This window comes from Phyllobates terribilis, unplaced genomic scaffold (assembly GCF_046119375.1).
Source record: "Phyllobates terribilis strain yellow unplaced genomic scaffold, ASM4611937v1 Scaffold_7__3_contigs__length_470593459, whole genome shotgun sequence".
In the NCBI taxonomy this organism is placed as follows: Eukaryota; Metazoa; Chordata; class Amphibia; order Anura; family Dendrobatidae; genus Phyllobates; species Phyllobates terribilis.
In genome coordinates this window covers 147900497-147921651 of record NW_027362767.1, presented here as the reverse complement: position 1 = coordinate 147921651, position 21155 = coordinate 147900497, and the positions used below count along the sequence as shown (strand labels likewise).

General features: G+C 50.9%; 1 protein-coding gene across 1 annotated transcript in view; it reads left to right on the top strand.

The window, feature by feature from the left end:
* The window catches only part of MTMR11 (myotubularin related protein 11), a 96431-nt gene that overhangs the window by 44501 nt on the left and 30775 nt on the right, over nucleotides 1–21155 (top strand). Inside the window, exons 12-16 of the mRNA XM_073639419.1 lie at nucleotides 13618–13688; nucleotides 14593–14765; nucleotides 14880–15050; nucleotides 15124–15363; nucleotides 16751–17020. Of these exons, the coding sequence (XP_073495520.1) occupies nucleotides 13618–13688; nucleotides 14593–14765; nucleotides 14880–15050; nucleotides 15124–15363; nucleotides 16751–17020 (925 nt within the window). The remainder of the gene's footprint in view (nucleotides 1–13617; nucleotides 13689–14592; nucleotides 14766–14879; nucleotides 15051–15123; nucleotides 15364–16750; nucleotides 17021–21155) is intronic.

Genomic DNA, 21155 nt, shown 5'->3' with positions numbered 1-21155 from the left:
CTGCCTAGAACTGAAAATCCACTTCTCTGTTATGCCTGTATACAGTTTGACCGTCCTCCCAGACAAAGTCCCACCTCCATTTCCTATAAAGAGACCAAGTCCTGTCCCCACTTCCTGTAGGGTAACCAAGGCCCACAACCGCTTCATGTAGGGTAACCAAGACCCACGCCCGCTTCATGTAGGGTAGCAAAGACCTGCCCCTGCTACATGTAGGATAACAAAGACCCACCCCCGCTACATGTAGGGTAACAAAGACCCACCCCCGCTACATGTAGGGTAACAAAGACCCGACCACGCTACATGTAGGGTAACATAGACCCACCCCCGCTACATGTAGGGTAACAAAGACCCGACCCCGCTACATGTAGGGTAACAAAGACCCGACCCCGCTACATGTAGGGTAACAAAGACCCACCCCCGCTACATGTAGGGTAACAAAGACCCACCCCCGCTGTAACGGGTCTGGGAGGCGGAACCTCTGAGCTACTATACAAGGGGGCGGTCCTTGTAAGGGAGCGGGTGGCGACCAGGCAGGCAGTCACAGCAGGTGACCGGGACAGTCTCTAGACGAACGGGCAGGAGGTCACGGCAAGTGACCGGGGCAGTCTCTGGATGAACGGGCAGATGGTCACGGCAAGTGACCGGGGCAGTCTCTGGGTGAACGGGCAGATGGTCACGGCAAGTGACCGGGGCAGTCTCTGGGTGAACGGGCAGATGGTCACGGCAAGTGACCGGGGCAGTCTCTGGGTAAAGGGTTGGTACGACCTGTGGCGGCTGATGGTAGACGTGAGCTCCCAGGTGAGCAGGCGAGAGTCTCTGGATAAACGGGTGGTCACAGCATGTGACGGCGGAGCCTCCAGGAAGACCAACAGACAGGCGGCAGATGAGCGCTCCCAGGTGAGCGGGCAGAAGTCTCTGGACAGGCGGGTGGTCACAGCACGTGACGGCAGAGCCTCCAGGTAGGCTAGCAGACAGGCAGCAGATGAGCGCTCCCAGGTGAGCGGGCAGGAGTCACTGGACAGGCAGGTGGTCACAGCACGTGACGGCAGAGCCTCCAGGTAGGCTAGCAGGCAGGTAGCAGATGTGCACTCCCAGGTGAGCGGGCAAGCTGGTCCATAGACAGAATGACAAGAGTTGGAAGGCAGACCGTCGGACCTCAGGCAAGCAGGCAGGTAGTTGATGTGCGCTCCCAGGTGAGCGGGCAAGCTGGTCCTTAGACAGACTGACAGGAGTAGTAAGGCAGACCGGACCTCAGGCTAGCAGGCAGGTAGCAGAATATTAGGCAGGAATAAGACAGCAAGCTGGCAGGAATCTGGCAGGTATCTGGCAGGTAACTGGCAACGGGACCTGAGGGCTGAAGCAGAGTAGTGAACAGTGCAACAACATTGCTCGGGCACCTCCATTTTGGAGGAGGTGCCTTATATATGGTGAAGTCCTCCGGCCATTGGCCGGGGACTCCTTAGGACGGCGCGCGCGGCCCCTTTAAGAGGGAGGGAGAGCGCGCGCGCGCGCCCTAAGCACAGTGGCCGGGAAGGAGCGCGCGCTGCCAGCAGAGCAGGAGGAGGACGCCGGGCACGGAGCAGAGAGGTGAGGGGAACAGCGTCCCTGCCTAGCAGAGGGCAGGGACGCCGGCGCTACAGTACCCCCCCCTTTAGGCACCCCCTTTTTTAGGCCAGACAGAAATTTAGCAAGGATGAGAGGGGCATGGATGTTCTCCAGGGGCTCCCACGTTCTCTCCTCAGGACCAAACCCCTTCCAATCTACCAGAAAAAAGGTCTTTCCTCTTACCCTTTTGGTGGCAAGAATGTTCTCTACCTCAAACTCGTCCTCAGCAGAAACCGGAGCAGGAGGCGTACCTGTAGACTTGGAAAAAGAGTTAAGTACCACAGGTTTGAGGAGAGATACATGGAAGGAGTTAGGGATCCGTAAGTTGGCCGGGAGTTTCAATTTATAGGCCACCGGGTTGATCTGACTGATGACCTCCAGAGGACCGATGAACCGAGGCCCTAACTTGTAAGAAGGTATCTTGAGTCGGACATATTTAGATGAGAGCCAGACTTTATCTCCAGGACGAAATTGTGGAGGATCCAGGCGTTTTTTGTCAGCGTGTCTTTTCATCCGTTCGGACGACTGAAGGAGTGCGGATCGGGTACTCTCCCAAATGGAGGAAAATTTGCTAACGAGAGATTCCGCAGCCGGGTTGTCCACAGAGGTGGAGACAGGAAAAGGAATCCGAGGATGCTGACCGAAGACTACAAAAAACGGGGATTTGGAGGAGGATTCGCTCTCGTGATTGTTATAAGAGAACTCGGCCCATGGTAGGAGATCCACCCAGTCTGAATGATGGGCATTAACGAAGTGCCGGAGGTAACTGGTCAGGTTCTGATTGATCCGCTCCACTTGACCATTGGACTGTGGGTGGTAAGCGGAAGAGAAGTCCAGGGTGACGTCTAGCAGTTTACAAGTGGCTCTCCAGAAGCGTGAGGTGAACTGTACCCCACGATCCGACACGATGTGGAGGGGCAGGCCATGAAGACGAAAGATGTGACGAATAAAGTCTTTAGCTAGCTCGGGTGCAGACGGGAGGCCTGGCAGGGGAACGAAATGAGCCATCTTGGAGAAGCGGTCAGCGACCACCCAAATGACCGTACAACCGGCAGAGACTGGGAGGTCAGTTATAAAGTCCATTGCTATATGCTGCCAGGGGGCAGCAGGTACAGAAAGCGGAAGGAGGCGACCGGCTGGCAGATGTCTCGGAACCTTGTTGCGGGCGCAGGACACACAGGCAGAAACAAAGTCTATTACGTCCTTGTGCAGGGTAGGCCACCAGTAGTGCCGGGTAATAAGCTGGAGGGTCTTTTTCTGACCGGCATGGCCAGCCAGTTTAGACGAGTGACCCCAGTGAAGGATCTTCTCCCGATCAGGTACTGATACGAACGTCTTTCCGGGAGGGAGACGATTTAGACTCACGGGAGCCACCTGCATTACTCTGGCGGGATCGATGATGTGTTTCGGATCTTCCTCGAGATCAGACACCAGAAAGGATCGAGACAAGGCGTCCGCCTTGACGTTTTTGTCAGCCGGCGAAAATGAAGAACAAAATCAAAGCGAGCAAAAAACAAGGACCACCGGGCTTGGCGCGGGTTAAGTCTCTGGGCATGCTGGAGGTAAGCCAAGTTCTTGTGGTCAGTGTAAATTATTACCGGGTGAAGAGCCCCCTCGAGCAGGTAACGCCACTCCTCCAATGCCAGTTTGATGGCCAATAACTCTCGGTCTCCTATGGAATAATTGCGCTCTGAGGAGGAGAAGAGTTTAGAGAAGAAGCCGCAAGTTACCATCCTCCCGGAAGATGATTTTTGAGTAAGTACCGCTCCGGCTCCAGAGGAGGAGGCGTCAACTTCCAGGAAGAACTGCTTGTTGCCGTCCGGGCGATGCAGCACCGGGGCGGAAGAGAAGGCCTGTTTTAAGGAAAGAAAGGCCTCCTCTGCTTCGGGCGGCCACTCTTTGGGATTAGTACCCTTACGGGTGAGCGCGGAAATTGGGGCAGTCCGGGAAGAGAAGTGTGGTATGAAGAGGCGGTAGTAGTTGGCGAAGCCCAGGAACCGCTGAATGGCCTTCAACCCCTCCGGTCGACGCCATTTCTCGATGGCAGACAGTTTCTCTGGATCCATTCGTAGGCCGGTCTGAGAAATAATGTAGTCCAAAAAACGGAAGCGAGGTCTGCTCAAAGAGGCACTTCTCGTATTTAGCGAAGAGGTGATTCTGCCTGAGCCTGAGCAGGACCTGACGAACGTCCCTCCGGTGAGTCTGGAGATCCGGAGAGAAGACCAAGATGTCGTCCAGGTACACCACTACGCAGGAGTAGAGAAGGTCCCGGAAGATGTCATTGACCAACTCTTGAAAGACGGCAGGAGCGTTACAGAGACCAAAGGGCATTACCAGATATTCATAGTGGCCGTCCCGGGTGTTGAATGCCGTCTTCCATTCATCCCCCTGACGGATACGAACCAGGTTGTACGCCCCACGGAGGTCCAGTTTGGTGAAGATTCTAGCCCCCCTCAGACGATCAAATAACTCCGGAATGAGCGGAAGGGGGTACTTATTCTTCACAGTGATCTGGTTAAGGCCTCTATAGTCTATACAGGGACGGAGAGAGCCATCCTTCTTTTTGACGAAAAAGAAGCCTGCTCCCGCCGGGGAGGTAGATTTCCGGATGAATCCCCTGGCCAGATTCTCCTCAATATATTCGGACATCGACCGGGTCTCAGCAGCGGATAATGGATAAATACGCCCACGGGGAGGAGTAGTACCGGGTAACAGGTCGATAGGGCAGTCGTATGGTCTATGAGGGGGTAGTGTTTCTGCCTCCTTTTTATTAAAGACATCAGCATAAGACCAATAAGGAATCGGAAGTCCAGGTAGATTAGCTGGGGTAGGAGAAGGACGGACGGGATGGACGGGAACCAGACAGGTCTTATGGCAGTCCTGTCCCCAGCGAAGGACCTCTCCGGTCTGCCAGTCAAGCACGGGTGCATGTCTCTGGAGCCAAGGTAGACCTAGCAAGAGGGCGTGAGAGAGTCCAGGCAGAACATGAAAGGAGATACTCTCAGAATGCAGCATTCCCACCTGCAGAGTAATGGATTCGGTGATGAGTTGGATGGGGCGTGGTAAGAGACCCCCATCCACGGCAGCAACAGACAAGGGTACAGCCAGAGGTTTGGTGGGGATGCGGTATTTCTCTACCAGGGACTGTGAAATAAGATTCCCGGCTGCTCCAGAGTCAAGTTGGGCTAGTTCGAAATAACGGTTCTCCCCGCAGACGATTGAGACTGACAGCAGCAGAGATGGAGAGGATTTATTCTTGTCTAGGTCGACCTCTCTGAGCGAACCTAGACACAGGCGTTTCCCGACCTCTCCGGGCAGGCACGGATCCGGTGCTCCTTACTGCCACAGTAGAAGCAGCTCCCCTCGGCACGGCGTAAGTCCTGACGGGTTTTGACCATCTTGGTCTGGTCGACCTGCATAGGCACAGGAGAGTGTACCTGGGGAGAGACGGAGGGAGTGACGGGTTTCTGAAAAGTAGGAGCTAGACGTGGAAGCCTCCTCTCACGGGTGACCTCTTTGGCACGCTCCTGGAACCGTAGGTCAATCCGGGTGGCAAGAGTTATTAGGTCATCGAGAGTGGTAGGAATGTCCCCACCGGCAAGTTCATCTTTAATACGGCCGGACAGACCCTCCCAGAAGACGGATACCAGAGTGTCGTTATCCCAGGCCAGCTCCGAGGCAAGGGTACGGAACCGTATGGCATATTGGCCCACGGTGAGACTTCCCTGACGGAGGCGTAGCAGAGATGATGCGGATGAGGTCTTCCGTCCGGGTTCGTCGAAGACTTTCCGGAAAGCCGTGAGAAAGGCAGGCAAGTCGGACACCAGGGGGTCTCCTCTCTCCCATAGAGGATTTAGCCAGGCCAGGGCCTCCCCGGTGAGATGGGACATGATGAAGGCAATTTTGGCCCGGTCGGAGTTAAACTGGTGGGACAATAGTTCAAAGTGCAGGGTGCACTGATTTATGAAGCCCCGAGCCTGGGCGGAGTCGCCTCCGAAGCGAGGAGGTGCAGAAAGCCGGGGTCCGGGGTAGGATACCATGGTATTAGTGGACAGCGGAGCTGCCGGATTGCGAGTCATGGCACTGGCGGAGGTTGCTGGCGGAGCAGTCAGAGTGTCCAGGCGAGAATTGACATTCCGCAGGTGACCCAGGATGGACTCCTGTTGGGACCTCTGACGGGACAGTTCATGACACAGGTCCGAGAGCGAGGGAGCTTGGGTGCCACTGGGTTCCATGGCCCGAGCAAACTGTAACGGGTCTGGGAGGCGGAACCTCTGAGCTACTATACAAGGGGGCGGTCCTTGTAAGGGAGCGGGTGGCGACCAGGCAGGCAGTCACAGCAGGTGACCGGGACAGTCTCTAGAAGAACGGGCAGGAGGTCACGGCAAGTGACCGGGGCAGTCTCTGGATGAACGGGCAGATGGTCACGGCAAGTGACCGGGGCAGTCTCTGGGTGAACGGGCAGATGGTCACGGCAAGTGACCGGGGCAGTCTCTGGGTGAACGGGCAGATGGTCACGGCAAGTGACCGGGGCAGTCTCTGGGTAAAGGGTTGGTACGACCTGTGGCGGCTGATGGTAGACGTGAGCTCCCAGGTGAGCAGGCGAGAGTCTCTGGATAAACGGGTGGTCACAGCATGTGACGGCGGAGCCTCCAGGAAGACCAACAGACAGGCGGCAGATGAGCGCTCCCAGGTGAGCGGGCAGAAGTCTCTGGACAGGCGGGTGGTCACAGCACGTGACGGCAGAGCCTCCAGGTAGGCTAGCAGACAGGCAGCAGATGAGCGCTCCCAGGTGAGCGGGTAGGAGTCACTGGACAGGCAGGTGGTCACAGCACGTGACGGCAGAGCCTCCAGGTAGGCTAGCAGGCAGGTAGCAGATGTGCGCTCCCAGGTGAGCGGGCAAGCTGGTCCATAGACAGACTGACAAGAGTTGGAAGGCAGACCGTCGGACCTCAGGCAAGCAGGCATGTAGCTGATGTGCGCTCCCAGGTGAGCGGGCAAGCTGGTCCTTAGACAGACTGACAGGAGTAGTAAGGCAGACCGGACCTCAGGCTAGCAGGCAGGTAGCAGAATATTAGGCAGGAATAAGACAGCAAGCTGGCAGGAATCTGGCAGGTATCTGGCAGGTAACTGGCAACGGGACCTGAGGGCTGAAGCAGAGTAGTGAACAGTGCAACAACATTGCTCGGGCACCTCCATTTTGGAGGAGGTGCCTTATATATGGTGAAGTCCTCCGGCCATTGGCCGGGGACTCCTTAGGACGGCGCGCGCGGCCCCTTTAAGAGGGAGGGAGAGCGCGCGCCCTAAGCACAGTGGCCGGGAAGGAGCGCGCGCTGCCAGCAGAGCGGGAGGAGGACGCCGGGCACGGAGCAGAGAGGTGAGGGGAACAGCGTCCCTGCCTAGCAGAGGGCAGGGACGCCGGCGCTACACCCGCTACATGTAGGGTAACAAAGACCCGACCCCGCTACATGTAGGGTAACAAAGATCCACCCCCGCTACATGTAGGGTAACAAAGACCCGACCCTGCTACATGTAGGGTAACAAAGACCCGACCCTGCTACATGTAGGGTAACAAAGACCCACCCCCGCTACATGTAGGGTAACAAAGACCCGACCACGCTACATGTAGGGTAACAAAGATCCACCCCCGCTACATGTAGGGTAACAAAGACCCGACCCTGCTACATGTAGGGTAACAAAGACCCGACCCTGCTACATGTAGGGTAACAAAGACCCACCCCCGCTACATGTAGGGTAACAAAGACCCACCCCCGCTACATGTAGGGTAACAAAGACCCACCCCCGCTACATGTAGGGTAACAAAGACCCGACCCCGCTACATGTAGGGTAACAAAGACCCACCCCCGCTACATGTAGGGTAACAAAGACCCGACCCTGCTACATGTAGGGTAACAAAGACCCGACCCCGCTACATGTAGGGTAACAAAGACCCACCCCCGCTACATGTAGGGTAACAAAGACCCGACCCCGCTACATGTAGGGTAACAAAGACCCACCCCCGCTACATGTAGGGTAACAAAGACCCGACCCTGTAATATGTAGGGTAACAAAGACCCACCCCCGCTACATGTAGGACAGAAAAGACCCACCCCCGCTACATGTAGGGTAACAAAGACCCGACCCTGCTACATGTAGAGTAACAAAGACCCACCCCCGCTACATGTAGGGTAACATGACCCACCCCCGCTACATGTATGGTAACAAAGACCCAACCCAGCTACATGTAGGGTAACAAAGATCCGCCCCCGCTTCTTGTGGGATAACCAAGACCCGCCCTCACTTCCTGTAGGGTAACCAAGACCCACCCCCGCTTCATGTTAGGTAACCAAGACCCACCCCTGCTTCATGTAGGATAACCAAGACCCACCCCAGCTTCATGTTGGGTAACCAAGACCCAACCCCGCTACAAGTAGGGTAACAAAGACCCATCCCCGCTACATGTAGGGTAACCAAGACCCACCCCCGCTACATGTAGGGTAACAAAGACCTGCCCCCACTTCCTGTAGGATACCGAAGACCCACCCCTGCTTCATGTAGGATAACCAAGACCCGCCCCCGCTTTCTGTTGGGTGTCCAAGACCCAACCCCGATTCATGTTGGGTAACCAAGACCCACCCCCGCTACATGTAGGGTAACAAAGATCTGCCCCCACTTCCTGTAGGATACCCAAGACCCACCCCTGCTTCATGTAGAATAACCAAGACCCAACCGCGCTACATGTAGGGTAACAAAGATCCATCCCCGCTACATGTAGGGTAACCAAGACCCACCCCCGTTTTATGTAGGGTAACCAAGATCCACCCTTGCTTTATGTACGGTAACCAAGACCCACCCCCGCTTCATGTAGGGTAACAAAGACCCACCCCCACTACATGTAGAGTAACCAAGACCCACCCCTGCTACATGTAGGGTAACAAAGACCCATCCCTGCTTCATGTAGGGTAACAATAACCCACTTCATGTAGAGTAACAAAGACCCGACCCCGCTACATGTAGGGTAACAAAGATCTGCCCCCACTTCCTGTAGGATACCCAAGACCCACCCCTGCTTCATGTAGAATAACCAAGACCCATCCCAGCTACATGTAGGGTAACCAAGACCCACCCCCGCTTTATGTAGGGTAACCAAGACCCACCCCCGCTTTATGTAGGGTAACCAAGACCCACCCCCTTTAGATGTAGGGTAACAAAGACCCGCCCCCACTTCCTGTAGGATAACCAAGACCCTCCCCCGCTTTATGTAGGGTAACCAAGACCCACCCCCGCTTTATGTAGGGTAACCAAGACCGACTCCCGCTTCATGTAGGGTAACAAAGACCCAACCCCGCTACATGTAGGGTAACCAAGACCCACCCCCGCTTCATGTAGGGTAACAAAGACCCATCCCCGCTACATGTAGGGTAACCAAGACCCACCCCCGTTTTATGTAGGGTAACCAAGATCCACCCTTGCTTTATGTACGGTAACCAAGACCCACCCCCGCTTCATGTAGGGTAACCAAGACCCACCCCCACTACATGTAGGGTAACCAAGACCCACCCCTGCTACATGTAGGGTAACAAAGACCCATCCCTGCTTCATGTAGGGTAACAATGACCCGCTTCATGTAGAGTAACAAAGACCCGACCCCGCTACATGTAGGATAAACAAACTTGACCCCGCTTCATGTAGGCTAACAAAGCCCCGCCCTGGTTTCATGTAGGGTAACAAAGATCCGCCCCTGCTTTATGAAGGGGGGGACAAAGATCCGCCCCAGATTTCTATATGGGGACAAAGACCCATCCCCGCTTCATGTAGGGCAAACATGTCAAACTGGCCCGAGGGCCAAATCTGGTGGCCCACAGAGGGAGCATATTTTTCCTGTGACACCGGGTAGGCCCATCATTGCACTTTCAACTGTATCGGCATACCGATATAGTTGAAAGCAATGATGGAAGAGGGAGCCTTCAGCTGACGCTCCTTCTCCCATCATTTCCCCTCTGCGTCTCACGTCTCAGTGCAGCGGGCGCGATGACGTCATTATAAGGCGCCCGCTGTGCCAAGCATTGCGGAGGATCTGAAGACACCATGAAGAGACCGGAGTAGCGAGGGAACAAGGAGAGGTATCTGATTATTTATTTCTTATGTGGGGCCCATTATACTGTATATAGCACTATGTAGGGCCATTATACTGTATGGAGCACTATGTGGGGCCTATTATACTGTATGGAGCACTATGTGGGGTCCATTATACTGTATGGAGCAATATGTGGGGCCATTATACTGTATGGAGCACTATGTGGGGCCCATTATACTGTATGGAGCACTATGTGAGGCCCATTATACTGTATGGAGGACTATGTGAGGCCACTATACTGTATGGAGGACTATGTGGGGCCATTATTCTGTATGGAGGACTATGTGAGGCCCATTATACTGTATGGAGGACTATGTGAGGCCACTATACTGTATGGAGGACTATGTGGAGCTATTATACTGTATGGAGTACTATGTGGGGCCATTATACTGTATGGAGCACTATGTGGGGCCCATTATACTGTATGGAGCACTATGTGAGGCCCATTATACTGTATGGAGGACTATGTGAGGCCACTATACTGTATGGAGGACTATGTGGGGCCATTATTCTGTATGGAGGACTATGTGAGGCCCATTATACTGTATGGAGGACTATGTGAGGCCACTATACTGTATGGAGGACTATGTGGAGCTATTATACTGTATGGAGTACTATGTGGGGCAATTATACTGTATGGAGGACTATGTGGAGCTATTATACTGTATGGAGGACTATGTGGGGCCCATTATACTGTATGGAGGACTATGTGGGCCCCATTATTCTGTATGGAGGACTATGTGAGGCCCATTATAATGTATGGAGGACTATGTGGGGCCATTATACTGTATGGAGCACTATGTGGGGCCCATTATACTGTATGGAGCACTATGTGAGGCCCATTATACTGTATGGGGGACTATGTGAGGGCACTATACTGTATGGAGGACTATCTGGAGCCATTATACTGTATGGACAACTATGTGGGGCCATTATACTGTATGGAGGACTATATTGTGCCCATTATACTGTATGGAGCACTATGTGAGGCCCATTATACTGTATGGGGGACTATGTGAGGTCACTATACTGTATGGAGGACTATGTGGGGCCATTATACTGTATGGAGCACTATGTGGGGCCATTATACTGTATGGAGGACTATGTGGAGCTATTATACTGTATGGAGCACCATGTGGGGCCATTATACTGTATGGAAGGCAATGCAAGGGGCAGTGTACTGTATGGAGGACTATGTGGGGCCCATTATACTGTATGGAGGACTATGTAAGGCCCATTATAATGTATGGAGGACTATGTGGGGCCGTTATACTGTATGGAGCACTATGTGAGGCCCATTATACTGTATGGAGGACTATGTGAGGCCACTATACTGTATGGAGGACTATGTGGGGCCATTATTCTGTATGGAGGACTATGTGAGGCCCGTTATACTGTATGGAGGACTATGTAAGGCCACTATACTGTATGGAGGACTATGTGGAGCTATTATAATGTATGGAGCACTATGTGAGGCCCATTATACTGTATGGGGGACTATGTGAGGTCCCTATACTGTATGGAGGACTATGTGGGGCCATTATACTGTATGGAGCACTATATGGGGCCATTATACTGTATGGAGGACTATGTGGAGCTATTATACTGTATAGAGCACCATGTGGGGCCATTATACTGTATGGAAGGCAATGCAAGGGGCAGTGTACTGTATGGAGGACTATGTGGGGCCCATTATACTGTATGGAGGACTATGTGGGGCCCATTATAATGTATGGAGGACTATGTGGGGCCATTATACTGTATGGAGCACTATGTGGGGCCCATTATACTGTATGGAGCACTATGTGAGGCCCATTATACTGTATGGAGGACTATGTGAGGCCACTATACTGTATGAAGGACTATGAGGAGCCATTATACTGTATGGATGACTATTTGGGGCCATTATACTATATGGAGGACTATGTGAAGCCATTATTCTGTATGGAGGACTATGTGAAGCCATTATTCTGTATGGAGGACTATGTGGGGCCCATTATACCTTATGGAGCACTATGTGGGGCCAATATACTGTATGGAGGACTATGTGGGGCTAATTATACTGATTGGAAGGCAATTCAGGGCCCCATTATACTGTATGGAGGACTATGTGGGTCTCATTCTGTATGGAGGACTATGTGGAGCTCATTATACTGTATGGAGCACTATGTGGGGCCCATTATACTGTGTGGAAGGCAATGCAAGGCCCATTAAACTGTATGGAGGACTATGTGGGGCCATTATACTGTATGGAGAACTATTTGGGGTCAATTATACTGTATGGAGGACTATGTGGAGACCATTATACTGTGTGGAGGGCTTTGTGGGGATTTCTGTTGGGGAATCATATTGTGATGGGGTCACAATGCTTTTAATTTTGGGCTTCTTTGTATTCAAGTATGAAATTCCTATTATATTGTAATGGGGAAAGGACCCATCCCCACTTTCTGTAGGAGGGCAAAGACCCAACCCTGCTATATGTATGGAGACAAAGACCCATTACGGCTTCTTGTAGGGTGATAAAGACCAGCTACCACTTCCTGTAGGGGGGAAAATACCCACTACGGCTTCTTGTAGGGTGACAAAGATCCACTATTACTTCCTGTAAGTAGGACAAAGACCCACTACGGCTTCTTGTAGGTTAACAAAGACCCACTTCCACTCCCGGTAGGAGGACAAAGACCCACTATGGCTACTTGTAGGGTGAAAAAGATCCACTACTACTTCCTGTAGGTAGGACAAAGACTCACTACGGCTTCTTGTAGGGTGACAAAGACCCGCTGCCACTTCCTGTACGGGTCAAACACTCAGCCCCACCTCCTGTAAGGGGACAAAGACCCGCTACTGCTCCCTGTAGGGTGACAAAGACTCACTACTACTTCCTGTAGGGGGACACAGACCTGCTACTACTACCTGTAGGGGGACAAAGTCTCAGCCCTTCTTCCTTTAGGGAGACAAAAACTCACCCTCATGTCTTTAAATCCATCTCGGGCTCTGTGCTGCTACAGACAGATTACACTTGATAACAGACAGTAAGCAGCGCTTTACTCAGTAGATCGTCACCTAGTGGCTGTCAGTTTGGAAGGATTTTTGGGAGTAAGACAGCATAGCTTATAAATAAAGTGATTAGCAGATTGTCTATCACTTTATATATCATATGACAAAGTTGTCAGAAAGTACAGCAGCCATTTAACACGCAGCATTACTACCAGTATCTCATTATCCATCTCTGGGGTTGCTTTCCATCTTACTGCTTTATTCTTCAGCACTACTCTAGTCCAAAATCAAGTACTCTCTGCTAAGACAAGTATGGATTCTAACCCAAAGCAATACTGTTTAGGGGTCTGCATAGGGTTATACTATTATACACACAAATTGCCATAGGGAAATAAAGGCTCCTAACTAAAGACCCTAATTAAACATAACTTTTAATTTATATTATTAAATAATGGAAATATCCTATTTATTAAAAACACATGGTGCTATGAAGGAAGCTGTATTCTAACAGGTATCTCCTGATTTCTGGTACGTAAAGTGCTAGTGCTTTTTATTTTAGGCGATCTAATAGGGCCTAATTCCTATCACATTTAAATCTTATCACCCCTACCTAGCACATGCTTTCTAGAAGTTAGTCAGCTACTAGCCTCCCCAACATTTTTCACCACACAGGTGTCATCACGGGGAATGAAACCCTAAATTGGCTTATGGCAATTTATATGTATAAGTATGGATTTCAACACATGAAAGCTGTAGACCATCACCTTGCCAGAACTGTCTGTCCCATTCCTACAATTTAAGAAGAGTTGTATTGTGATGGGTGTGAATACGGCGTTAATATGTATTACATATATCCATGCGCTGAATCTCCATTGCAGGTCATGTCTGAAAAAAGCCAGTGAAGTGTCCATGTTGCTGAGTGAGCGGAATAGATCCATTGTTCTTCAAGGTAAGCTGCTATCTAGAATAACCGGACAGACAAGTGTCCTTACTACCCATTTAGTAAGGCTAATAATCAGGAATTAGCTAGGAATGTTCGTTCTCAAATATCGGTCTGTTTATATGGGTGTTAGGGCTGTGTTCACACATTGCAGACACAGATCATTGTAAAAACATGATTGGAGTTTTAGGGAAACAGCTTCACAGTATCCTCACTCCGCCACCAGGACTGGGTTTAGGCTTAATAATGCCCTCTGGGGGTGCCCCTTATTGGTGCATCCATTGGTGGTGGTGGTGCCTCTCTCTGGTGCTGCACCTTTCTGGTGTGCCCCAGAATCATAGAATGTTAGATCTGGAAGGGACCTTGTGCAGGATTCACTAAACCATCTCAGTCAGATGTCTCTCCAGCCTCTTTTTGAAGACTTCCATTGAAGGAGAACTCACCACCTCTCGTGGCAGCCTGTTCCACTCATTGATCACCCTCACTGTCAAAAAGTTTTTTCTAATATCTAATCTGTGTCTTCTCCCTTACAGTTTAATCCCATTACTTCTCATGTTTCCATGGGCAAGTGAGAATGAAGATTATCCTTCTAAACTGTGACATCCCTTCAGATATTTGTAGACAGCTATTAAGTCTCCTCTTAGCCTTCTTTTGTGCAAGCTAAACATTCCCAGATCCTTTAACCATTCCTCGTAGGACATAGTTTGTAGTCCGCTCATCATCCTGGTAGCTCTTCTCTGAACCCTATGGTGGTTCATCTCTTCAGAAAGCCTTGTGGTGGTTCACCTCACTGGCACGCCAATTCTGTCCAGTTCCTCTCCCCATAGACTTCTTCGGAGAGGAAGCCCCATCTATTGATAAGCGCGGAGTATGCAGATGACTGACCGTCTTGCCCCTCGCTGTCACACCACAGAGCCCGAAGACCGGGACGTAAACTGTGTGCTGACATCGCTGGTGCAATTGTTATCGGACCCTGGTTCCAGAATTTTACCTGGCTTCCAGAGCTTGGTTCAGAAGGAGTGGGTATCGGCCGGACATCCCTTCATGCAAAGGATCAATCACTTCAAGCAATCAGACAAGGAAGAAGTGAGTGACATATGTTTTACGAGAATGATATAAAAATGGACGTGCTAAAATCCTGGCACTCTGATAGTGACCAAAAAATGTCACCAAGCATAGATTATCCTCTCTTTTTCACAGTCAGCGGTCTTCCTGCTGTTCCTGGACTGTGTCTGGCAGTGTCTCCAGCAGTTCCCGACTGCCTTCGAGTTCACAGAGTCCTATCTCCTGGCTCTACATGACAGCACCTACAACCTGTTCTGCAGTACCTTCACCCACAACTGCCCCTGGGACCGTATCAGAGGGAGTCAGGTAATACCACATGTCCTAGTACCGCACTTGTGGTTCAGACGCAATGACCTCAATATCCATCATTTTGTTTCAGAGGCACTCCTCTAGCCAGACTTACACCCCAGTAAACGGCTGGAGGGACATTGTGCGTGAGAAGATACTACTGAATGGAGACTACAAGTCAGCGGAAGAGGTGAAGTCGTCTCCACCGACCGTCTGGGAGTGGAGTCTGTTCTACCACCAGTCACGTAGGCAGCAGTTCCGTAATCCCATGTATCGCGTCAGGGCACAGGAAGCACTGAACGGCAATGGACTCATGCACAACGCTGACAAGGTGAGCGCCGGGGTTATAGAGATCAACTAACAGCTCCTCATATCTCTGCTTCCTGAAGTGTGACTTGGATATGGAAAAAGGGAGGTTGGGTAGTTAGGCTTAAAGGGGTTATCCATCCAAGGAAAATTATTGCTAAAAGAGCTCCGAATGGTTAGCATCTTGACATCATAAGAAATGGCCAGAAATGCTCTCTCAGCCAATCTCTGGCCACAGAGGTTACCCTTCTCAGCCACTGATTGGCCGTTGCAATGACCCTTCTCAGCTACTGATTGGCCGCAGCAGTGACCCTCCTCAGCTACTGATTGGTCGCAGTAGTGACCCTCAGCTACTGATTGGAAATGCTCACTCAGCCAATCATTGGCCAAAGAGATGACCCTCCTCAGCCACTCATTGGCCATAGAGATGATCCTCCTCAGTTACTCATTGGCCATAGCAGTGACCCTCCTCAATCGTTGATTAGAAATGCCTGCTCAGCCACTGATTCCTCGCAAAGATGACCCTCACCAGCCAATGGTTGGCTGCAAAGGTGACCCTCCACTGTTACTGATTGGTAGCAGTGGTGATCCTCCTCAGCCACTGATTAGAAATGCCTTCCCAGCCACTGGTTGGCCACAGAGGTGACCATCCCCAGCCACTGGTTGGCCGCAGAGGTGACCCTCCCCAGCCACTGGTTGGCCTCAGAAGTGACCCTCCCCAGCCACTGGTTGGCCTCAGAAGTGACCCTCCTCAGCCACTGGTTGGCCTCAGAAGTGACCCTCCCCAGCCACTGGTTGGCCTCAGAAGTGACCCTCCTCAGCCACTGGTTGGCCTCAGAAGTGACCCTCCCCAGCCACTGGTTGGCCTCAGAAGTGACCCTCCTCAGCCACTGGTTGGCCTCAGAAGTGACCCTCCTCAGCCACTGGTTGACTGAGAAGGTGTTTCCAGTTTGGGATCACGAAGTAGTAATCAGAAGGAACTGGAAAACTGTCAGACTAGGAGCTATGATGGAATCTGTGAGGGCGCGAGTATCATTCTTTTATTATTCTTAACCAGTCAAAGCCCTTTTAGGAATAATTTTCATGGTTTAAATATTAAAGGGGTATCCAACAAAAATATTTATAACCTATTGTGCGATCCATAGGACCCCAGATTGAATGGAGCAGTGGTCTATCTTGCACAGTGGCTCTCCATTCAGTGCCCGGCTTTGTGGCGCATGTAGGACCACCACTTCTTTCAAACTCCTGAGGTAGAGAGGCTCTGGCCTTCCATTTTATTATTGGGTAGGTGTACCAGTGATCACACCACCATCCTGGTGATAGGTTATAATCGTTTTGGTGGAATACCCCCTTTACTTTTCAGGTTCCCAGCGTTCCACCAACTCATTCATTGTGTTCTCTCCTCCTTTAAGTTGGAAGGGACTGACCCCTGCAACATGTATCTCCTCTCCAAAGGCGTGCTGGTGTTACAGTCTCCGTTCTTCCCAAGGAAAAGTATCACAGTGTCAAAGAGAGGGGGGCGCCGCTCCCAGTCACTAGAAAGCTTACTGGAGGAAGAGAAACTATTCAGGAGCAACGTGTCCTCAGAGCATCCTACGGCGGACCTTCTACTCCCCTTATGTTTTGGGCCCTGGGTTCGGCTCTGGAATCGGTGTTACTTGCGGTGTGCCACAGAAGTTCAGGTAAAAACTTTTTCTTTGCCAGGTTGTAATAAAAAACACAATGTTCTTTTTGTCCTTTACCTTTTTAGAGCAAAAAATATACAATAATGAACTTTATGCTTTGTGGGAACATCTGAAGCATAAATTTCTGCAACGTGTAGATGAGATGTTTAGGTTTTGTTCCCACGTTGTGAACTTTTGCTAGAAAATCAGCTGCTCATTATTGTACCAATAATATGATGAGATTTTAGAAAATGTCGTTTACACATAATGGAAAAACCCACAACCAAAATGTACCTGCACTCTGGACTGAAAGCTTTGGTAAGCTTACACGTTATCCATCTTCCAGCGGAAAGTTCTGCAACTGCCCCGGCCATCTGAAACAGCCTCATTCACACGGATGAACCAGATGTACACGCGCAAAAATTTCCACATTGTGAGAAAGGCAAAATCTGCACTAAAAAAGCAAGTGGTCTTTCAGTAACGTTTTTTTTTTCAGCCACGTTGGAAAGCTCTGAGTGAACTTATCCCAACATTTCTTAGAGACACTTTTTTTGGCACGGTTTTGTAAGAACATGCTGTTTTTGGCGCTTTGATACACTTTTAATAGTATGGTGTTTTTTTTTGTGTAGTTATAATGAGTAAATCTCGCCAAAAAACGTGTGTTTTGCTGCGATTCACTAGTCAAAGAATTGACACGGTCACTTAAAGAAATAAATAAATGTCAATAAATGTGTGGACAAAAACAAACAACAATTCCTTGGCATGTGCTATTTTTCCCCTCTGCTTTTCTCCTTTCCACCAAACCCATCACATAAATTTATCGGGTGTTTTCCCTTAGGGTTTTGTCTCTCGCTATTGTCACATATCTACCAGTAACTTAGTCCTTTACACATATCTAAGGCCTGTAGGAGGCTGCCCCCTGCTGGGACATGAGCTGAATAGCAACATGCAAGTACAGGAAGCATCACCATGGTATAGGCTACACACATGAAACCTGATTATCAGAAGTCACCTCATATGACCCGTGTAAATGTAGACAGCCTGATATCCTAATATGGTCTATGTGAAGACCCGGGGTCTTCCGTGGGCGTAACACTACTCAGACCACACAGGGAGAGGGTAAAACAGTGTGGCAATACTTTATTGAACCACAGAGGAAGTAGCGGCAAGCTTAGGAAGCTAGCAGTCCACTGAGGTACAAGACCAGGAGACCCGAGGGTCCCAACCTGGCCTCTCCAAGAGTTTCCATGGGGCCAGGTGACCAATGGGTTCCTCCTGGCAGCTCCAAATGTCTCCATGGGTTCTAGGCGTCCGGTGGGTCCCTCCTAGCAACCCCAAAACAACATATCCATGAGGCCAGGTGACTTCTTTGTCCTCTCCTGGACTCCCCAAAATGTATCCATGTCTCTCTGATGGTTAATGGAGCAGATCCAAATCTTTCCAGTCAGGGCCGGTACCCTTAGGCTAGAATAATATAGAATTCAAATCTGTGTCTTTTTGGTAATGCCATGCAATCCATCTGCTGTCCTGGAGGATGTATCTCACTCTCCTTCCAAAGTCTGTCTGAATCTCTGCACCAAGACTCCCTCTGTCTCAGAAAAACATCTCCTTTCTGCTTCTCTGGGCTCAAGTCTGACTCTTACAAAAAACCCATGTTCCTTCTGCTTCTCTGGGCTCAGCCCCCTGAATGGCAGAACTGCTCCCACCCTCCTCCCTCAAAGCTAAGTGTGCATATCACATGTCAGAGGTAAAGGTGCAGGGCTCACCTATTATTGAGCTAATCTATTTACATAGTTGGTATACAGTGGGCTATTAAGATAATAGTGTACTTCTCTTGGCCTAACAAATCTAAATGTCTGGCTTATTAAGATTTTACTCTGTATCGTCACAGTCTAATTTATGAAAATGAGAATGACTACTTAAAGTGGGCACTAAGACGTCTCAGTCATGGTCAGTCTAATGCCGCCGTTCCGATTGTCTCTTGACAGTTTTCTTTTACTACTCTGCTGACGGTGCTGGACTGGGGGGAATGAAAGGCGTGTTTGTATTTTTTTTTTTCATGGACGTTTGTAGAAATCTCAGAAATCTCCTTTAACTGTGGGACGTCCTTTGTCAGTAATCAGAGGGACTGGGAAGATTTGGTGCAAATCACAGCAAAAAAACAAATTTTAATACGTGAATTTATACTTGGGCCTCATTCAGACGTGATAGAAGGTATAACCATTATAGTCTAAAGGTTTGTTCACACCACCATATTTTTTGCAAAGTTGTTTTTTTTATTTATCCGAGTCCTTCAACTCAATGGATTCATGAAAAGAAAACAGACACATGGGTGCTGTGAGCATTGTTTTGTACTGTTTAGGAAGGAGGAGCTTGAATTTTTTTTTCCATATGAAAAAAACCTGGATGCCATGCTGAAGGTAAAAATGGACCCGGTTGTGCAGTATACAATGAAGAGGCCCGAGTCCTGCAGTGAGACGCTTCCGCCTGATGGTGTGCGGTATACAATGAAGAGGCCTGGGTCCTGCAGTGAGACACTCCCGCCTGATGGTGTGCGGTATACAATGAAGAGGCCCGAGTCCTGCAGTGAGACGCTTCCGCCTGATGGTGTGCGGTATACAATGAAGAGGCCTGGGTCCTGCAGTGAGACACTCCCGCCTGATGGTGTGCAGTATACAATGAAGAGGCCTGGGTCCTGCAGTGAGACGCTTCCGCCTGATGGTGTGCGGTATACAATGAAGAGGCCTGGGTCCTGCAGTGAGACGCTTCCGCCTGATGGTGTGCGGTATACAATGAAGAGGCCTGGGTCCTGCAGTGAGACACTCCCGCCTGATGGTGTGCGGTATACAATGAAGAGGCCCGAGTCCTGCAGTGAGACACTCCCGCCTGGTGGTGTGCGGTATACAATGAAGAGGCCTGGGTCCTGCAGTGAGACACTCCCGCCTGATGGTGTGCGGTATACAATGAAGAGGCCCGAGTCCTGCAGTGAGACGCTCCCGCCTGGTGGTGTGCGGTATACAATGAAGAGGCCTGGGTCTTGCAGCGAGACACTCCCGCCTGATGGTGTGCGGTATACAATGAAGAGGCCTGGGTCCTGCAGTGAGATGCTTCCGCCTGATGGTGTGCGGTATATAATGAAGAGGTCTGGGTCCTGAAGTGAGACGCTTCCGTCTGATGGTGTGCGGTATATAATGAAGAGGCCTGAGTCCTGCAGTGAGACGCTTCCGTCTGATGGTGTGCGGTATACAATGAAGAGGCCTGGGTCCTGCAGTGAGACGCTTCCGCCTGATGGTGTGCGGTATACAATGAAGAGGCCTGGGTCCTGCAGTGAGACACTCCCGCCTGATGGTGTGCGGTATACAATGAAGAGGCCCGAGTCCTGCAGTGAGACACTCCCGCCTGGTGGTGTGCGGTATACAATGAAGAGGCCTGGGTCTTGCAGCGAGACACTCCCGCCTGATGGTGTGCGGTATACAATGAAGAGGCCTGGGTCCTGCAGTGAGATGCTTCCGCCTGATGGTGTGCGGTATATAATGAAGAGGTCTGGGTCCTGCAGTGAGACGCTTCCGCCTGATGGTGTGCGGTATACAATGAAGAGGCCTGGGTCCTGCAGTGAAACGCTCCCGCCTGATGGTGTGCGGTATATAATGAAGAGGCCTGGGTCCTGCAGTGAGACGCTTCCGCCTGATGGTGTGAGGTATATAATGAAGAGGCCTGGGTCTTGCAGCGAGACACTCCCGCCTGATGGTGTGCGGTATACAATGGAGAGGCCCGAGTCCTGCAGTAAGATGCTTCCGCCTGGTGGTGTGCGGTATACAATGAAGAGGCCCGAGTCCTGCAGTGAGACACTCCCGCCTGATGGTGTGCGGTATACAATGAAGAGGCCCGAGTCCTGCAGTGAGATGCTTTCGCCTGATGGTGTGCGGTATACAATGAAGAGGCCTGGGTCCTGCAGTGAGACGCTTCCGCCTGATGGTGTGCGGTATACAATGAAGAGGCCCGAGTCCTGCAGTGAGACGCTTCCGCCTGATGGTGTGCGGTATACAATGAAGAGGCCTGGGTCCTGCAGTGAGACGCTTCCGCCTGATGGTGTGCGGTATACAATGAAGAGGCCTGGGTCCTGCAGTGAGACGCTTCCGCCTGATGGTGTGCG